The 6,381-nt window shown below is 52.1% G+C and overlaps 1 protein-coding gene across 1 annotated transcript; it reads right to left on the reverse strand.

The window, feature by feature from the left end:
• Window positions 1–3,660: 3,660 nt before the first annotated feature.
• Window positions 3,661–5,680, reverse strand: LOC133903679 (dolabradiene monooxygenase-like). Its single transcript, XM_062345118.1, has 2 exons — window positions 4,706–5,680; window positions 3,661–4,602 (listed from the first exon to the last, which is right to left on the reverse strand). Exons 1-2 carry the CDS (start codon window positions 5,594–5,596, stop codon window positions 3,973–3,975), a joined length of 1,521 nt encoding a protein of 506 aa, XP_062201102.1. The 5' UTR covers window positions 5,597–5,680; the 3' UTR covers window positions 3,661–3,972.
• Window positions 5,681–6,381: the final 701 nt, after the last annotated feature.

Genomic DNA, 6,381 nt, shown 5'->3' on the forward strand with positions numbered 1-6,381 from the left:
TCCCAGACCTACTGTCCAGCGGCCTCAAGGTAGCAAGACATGGATTCTAACAGCGCATGGCCTCTTCTTCCACATCCCCATCAAGATCCACTCTTGGAGCATTTCTCAAGATGTTGTCGATGTGCCTCTAACACACATGGCCTTCATCTGTGTTGTTGTTGCTGCTGCTGCTCGGCAGCGGTGTGGCCAGATCATCCACCGGCAATTAAGGTGCCGGCAGCACCACTAGAGTGGTGGGGGTTGTTGGAGAGGTGGATGTCATGCATGCCGTAGCACGTGTCCTGGTTGCTGGCTCTTCCGACGTTACCTCACCGACTAGCGAAGTCGATGAAGGAGCTGGATCACCATGTGCCACTGGCGCATGCACTCTTGCCGGACCACCTGCGAGTGGCACAGAGCCGTCCACAGATGGCTCAGTGCTAATCACCTCCTCGATATCGAAATCATACAGCTTCTCGCCACGCTTTCATTGAATTTAACATCACAACTTGCATGAATTTTCCTGCGCCTTGGATCAAAGAGACGATGTGCCTTACAACCATCCTCGACGCCAAGATAGATCATCGACTAGCTTCGGTTGTCGAGCTTCTTCAAGTGTGGCGTTGTCACCTTCGTATGTGCCGTGCAACTGAATACACGAAGGTGTGCCAAATGCGACTTCCTTCCGTTCCATGCCTCGAACGGAGTACGTTCATCCAGCACCTTCGTCGGTAAGCGGTTCAGCAGATACACCGCGTGCCGCACCGCCTCCCTCCAAAATCTTTCAGGCATGTTCATGCTCTTGAGGAGGGACCTCGCCATCACCATTATGGTCCTGTTCCTCCTCTCCACCACGTCATTTTGATGTGGCGTGTATGTCGCAGTGAGATGACGTTCGATCCCGGCCTCCTCACATAGCCGGGTGAACTCGACAGAGAGGAATTCCCCACCACAATCAGTCCTCAACGTCTTGATATGCTACCCGCTCGTGTTCTCGGCCTGCAACATGAACTTCCTGAACACGGAGCATACTTGGTCCTTTGACTTGATCACCTACACCCACATCCACCGAGTAAAGTCATCTACAATTAACATGAAATAATTGTTACCGGCGAGAGTCGAAGGTGTGATTGGCCCGCAAAGGTCAGCATGTAGCAGCTCGAGTGGCTTCTTTGCCCTGTAATTTTCCACTGTCGAGAACGGCTGCCTCCCCTGCTTTGCCACCAAACACCCTTGACATAGCTGACTCGGGTGTGTGATCGGCGGCACTCCCGCAGCCAACTCTTTATCAATAAGTATCTTCATAGCTACGAAGTTAACATGTCTGAGCCTCGCATGCCAGAGCCACACTGGGTCTTGAAGACTAGCTAAGCGACACACCGACGTCACTTGATGCAGCTCGATCTTGTAGAGGCAATTTGGAGTTCGCCTTAGGTTCATCAGCAATCGCGTAGGACTACTATCATATACGCGTAGATGTTCAACATCCATGATTACCTTGTGTCCAACCTCGATAAGTTGTCCTAGGCTGATGATATTACTACAAAGTCTTGGAATATAGTAGACCTCCTTCAACAGCCATTGATCGTCATTCTTGTAGCTGAACACGACCGACCCTAAGCCCATGATCTGTACCGTGGAGCCATCCCCGAACTTCACCTTGCCAGTGACACCTTGATCCAGCACTCTGAACTTCTCTCTATCACCAGTCATGTGATTACTGGCCCCATTGTCCAGGTACCAGACCTCAGAGCGGGAGCCTCCCTCCAATGTGTCACGCAGTTTTGGCTTCAACTTCTCTTCATTCAGCAACACGTCATCCCGCCTTTGCTGCAGTCCCGGTACCGTCTCCTCCGACACTGCGAGCAATAAGGCCGGCTTGGTGTCATCGGTACGTGTGAGATGAGACTCGCCTTTCTCTTCCTCCTTCTTCTTAGGTGCCCTGCACTTATTTGCATAGTGCCCCATCTTGTAGCAGTTATAGCACTTGATGTGGCTTTTGTTGCAGCGACCACCGCCCAAGCCACTCTCCTCATCATTACATGACGTCACACCACGACCACCCCCACTGCGGTTGCTATCTGCAGGAGGGTGGTATTGCCCTTGTTGCATGACGAGGATTCACTGCCATCCTTCTTCTGCCACGCTTGCCACTCGGCTTGAGTGAGCAGAAGCTAGCCGTCGCCATTGTTGTTGCTGCCGGATGCACGTGGGCGAGCAAGTTCTTCAAACGCCTTCAGCGGCCCCACGGCTTCCTCGAAAGGCAACTTGTCAAGGTCGTAGAACTGCTTGATCCTGGCGATCACACTCAGAAATCGATCCAGCACGATGTCGAATAGCTTTTTGACCAGTGCAGCATCATCAAGCATCTCCCCCAGATTGGCGTACCTAACAAACATGACATTGAACTTTTCGGCGTACTGGTCCAGCGTCTCTCCCTCCTGCATGCACATAGCGTTGAAGTCGCTCTTCAACGTCCGCAACCGCACATTCTTGACGCGATCCGTGCCTACAAACCTTGTCTTGAGACAATCTCAGACCTCCTTTGCAGTTTTCTTCCTTGCGACCTTTATCAGGAGATCCTCCGGGGGTGCTTGGAAGAGATACGACCTCGCCTTCTTGTCCTTTTTCTCGTCGACGGCCGCATCGGCCGCTGGCTCGACTTTCTCCCAAACGCCTTGATCCTCCATCATCGCCTGCACGTGAATCACCTAGCTCGTGTAGTTTGTCACCGTCAACTGCGGGTATAGGAACAGCCGACCGCTGCTCTCCCACATCGCATTGCCTCGCCCTGAGGAATGATCGACATCTTCACGAGTTAATGATGCGCCCTACCGGCTCTGATACAAGATGTTGGCTTCCGCCCAGGATAACAAGCACGACCAGCACTCTCACGACCACTCCGGCCGCTTAGTACGTGCTCGAGAAACTTTGTGCTCAAGCAACTAGTACGACGCAAGCACGTGAGCGCCCGAACACAAGTCGCGACCACGCGTGCGCCTAATCACGCGGCGAGAAAGCAAGGCTGGAAGTTGACGAGAAACGCTTCTCACGATCAGACGCAGCGAGTACTAGGAACTCTACAAGAAACAAAAATGCTACTCGACGAGAGCTACAAAGACCAGAGGCAGATTGAAAGATTTCCGGAGGAATTTTTACTCTATTCAACTTTTCTCATCTTACGACTTTTTTCGACTTATCTAGCATTAAATCCAGGGATTACAACTCTATATTTATAGTGACCTGCTAACTTTGAATCCTAATATGAATCGTGTCATCCCATGATCTGATTCTAGACTCTAATTCCTACTCGAACTAGATCCGTGCACACCGCGCGTTACAAAGTCCTAAACATATTCAAACTAAGACTTTGACTTGAATACGGCTCCGAGCCACATAAAACGAGTCCCCGAGACCTACGACCAAGATTAAGTCCAACATCACTAGTAGCCAGGATAAACTTTGCCTCGATCAGATATAGATGAATGTAAGAACATTTTTGTGTCTAATGTGGCTTATGTACATACCGTAGGCATCCTTGTCTTTAAATCCATGTTAAATACTCCATCTGTTTCGTTATATTTATTCAACCCCATCTCCTGGAAACAAAAAAAAAGCAATATTTATTACAAAATTGATGGAAAAATATTGAGAAACGGATACTTCTAAGGACATATAGACAAACATAGCGAAACATGAGGGGTATTTCATTATTATTACACGATGGCAGTCATAGAAGTTCGCTACTCTCGGCAAAGCAGTAGTAGTTCACATTGTAACCCATTATACTTGCATAGAAACAGGGACTGGAAAAGGCATTAGAGTGTTTACTACATAAAAAAGATGTAACGAGAGAGTGGCCCAAGTGGTTGGATATTACATAAACCATGTCTGAGGAACGCTTATATTACCATCGGGCTAATTATTAAAGCACACAATCATTCAAGATTGGTGCTATATTTGTTCACCGCCTTATTTTGTTCACCGCCTTATTTACGAATTAGCTAGAGCAATGCGAGTAACAGGGTGCAGAATCAGTCCAGTTTTCTTCTTTGCGATCAGTCCTTCAGCCTCCCATACGTCGACATCCTTAGGCTTCATTCCATCAGGAAGCTTCCAATCGAAGTGGTACAGAAGGCTCGCCAGTGCGAGCTCGATGTTGGCCAGCCCGAGGTTCACTCCCGGGCACATACGGCGGCCAGCTCCGAATGGGAGGTACTCAAAGTTTGTCCCTTTGTAATCCAGGTTGCTGTTCTCGAATCGTTCTGGCTTGAATTCCTCGGCGTCGTCCCAATACTTGGGGTCCCTGCAGATCGCCCACACATTCACGAACACGGCTGTGCCCTTGGGGATGTCGTAGCCCATGATCTGGCACGTCTCGCGGCATTGGCGTGGGAGCAGGAGTGGTGCAGGAGTATGCAGCCTGAGGGTCTCCTTGACCACCAGCTTGAGGTAGCTAAGCTCTTCCCCGGCGATATCGTCCTCGGTGAGCGCGCTCTTCCCTTTGTAGGCCTCTCGCACCTTGGCCTGAGCCTTGGCCATCACCGCTGGTGAGCGCATCAGCTCCGCCATGCACCAAGTCAGCGCGGTCGACGAGGTATCGCTGCCCGCGCCAAACAGGTCCTGAAAGAAAGAAACAGTAGTCACCCCAGTTCAGTGTTTCCAGCTTTCTGGATCAGCGGCTGCTAGATGAGACGGGGAAGGCGGTGGTCGGAGTGACACTCACAAACATGAGCGTGACGATGGTGTCGTTGGTGAGCGGGATGGGCGTGCTGCGCTCCTTCTGGAGCCTGAGCAGGACGCCCAGTATGCTGTCGTACGCCGTCTTGTCTCCGCGGTCCAAGGCTTCCTCCTTCTCCTGGATGATCTGCTGGAGGATGCGCTGGATCCTTTCGCGGCATGCGAGAGCCTTGCGCGGCGCCGTGCCGAGCATCTGCATGATCCTGGACGACGGGAAGAGGTCGGCGACGCTCAGCACCGACGTCTGCAGGACCGCCATGTGGAAGGCGTCGAGGTACTCGTCCTGGTACTTGCACCGGCTGCCGACGCACTCCATCACGAAGGCGTCGTTGACGAACTTGGAGATCCCCTTGGTCAAGTCCACGGTGGCGCCAGCGGCGGCGGACGTGGCGACGTTCTGCATGAACCGCGCCACCTCCTCCTCGCGGATGCGCCGGAACGACTGCACCCGGCCGGAGCTGAGCATCTCCAGCACGCAGATCTTGCGGAGCTGGCGCCACCGCTCGCCGTAGGGCGCGAACACCAAGTCGGTTCTGTCGTAGGTGAGCGTGGCGAGGGTGGAGTTGGCAAACCGGTCGGCGAACGAAATGTCGTGCGTCTTCATGACCGCCTGCGCTGCCTCCGGCGATGACACCACCAGCGCGGGCACCTCGCCGAGGTGGAATGTCATGAGCGGCCCGTGCTTCTGTGCGAGCTTGCTCAGTGCGCGGTAGATCAATGGGCTGGTGCCGAGGTGGTGGATGCTGCCGATCACCGGCAGCCTCCACGGGCCGGGCGGGAGCTTAAGCTTCGGTTTTGCGGCGAGGAAAGACTTGAGCTTGGAGAGGACGACGAGCAGCACGACCACGGTCACGGCGAGGAGCATCTTGTCTTCCATAGTGGCTAGCTACTTGATGTTGTACGTTCGTTGCTCGGTTAATTAGCTTTGTGTGTGTTTGCTCGTACGTGTTCGATATGATGCCGTCCGTGGCTTAATTTATAGTAGCAATGGCGGCGAAATGCAAGTTCTGTCCACATATATCTTCTCTCGTTCGTCAAATCTTTTTTCCTGAGTTATTGCTGATGGGGAATGGCGGGAGGATGCAGATGCAGCATTTTTTAGTCATTTTTTTATTGCTGTGGCGGAAATTAAGACGCGCGGTCCGGGTCAAAAGGTTTGAACTGTTAAAACATGTGGCTTGACATTTGAAATAAGTGTTGAACTGTTAACCAAGTAAATGGCACTCACTCCACACATCCAAACAGGCGCATCAATCGGTTGCCGTCAATCAGTTCGATCGGAATTTTCCGAGGAGACTCGGTGCCTGCGCGCAGGGCCAATTTTCCACACACGCGAGCGGACCGGAGATCGATCGCTAGCTACCTGCTGATCAGCGGAGGCCATCAGCCTGAGACGAATCTCTTGCCGCCCGCCGCCGCCGGCCTCAACACGGGCAGGGACGGATTCAGCGTTACAGAGTAGGGATACGGGTTTCTACTCATTTTTCTTAGCAGACTGTATATATTTTTACTATAGCTCTATTGTTACTGTAGCCAAACGGCAAAAACCGTCGAACCATCGGGACCAGCCATCCAAGCGTGAGACTCGCCTGTTTGTCGATGAGAGAAATACTGGACTTACGTATAGCTATAGGTCTACTCCACGTGGTTTGCTAGTCAAAA

The sequence above is a fragment of the Phragmites australis genome, chromosome 21 (assembly GCF_958298935.1).
Source record: "Phragmites australis chromosome 21, lpPhrAust1.1, whole genome shotgun sequence".
In the NCBI taxonomy this organism is placed as follows: Eukaryota; Viridiplantae; Streptophyta; class Magnoliopsida; order Poales; family Poaceae; genus Phragmites; species Phragmites australis.

What these genes read in the sequence shown, in the direction of transcription:
- LOC133903679 (XM_062345118.1), bottom strand. Translation starts at nt 5,596, where the DNA reads ATGGAAGACAAGATGCTCCTCGCCGTGACCGTGGTCGTGCTGCTCGTC. An exon ending in CCATCGTCACGCTCATGTTT is followed by an intron (nt 4,603 to 4,705) that starts GTGAGTGTCACT and finishes TCTTTCTTTCAG; the next exon opens with GACCTGTTTGGCGCGGGCAG.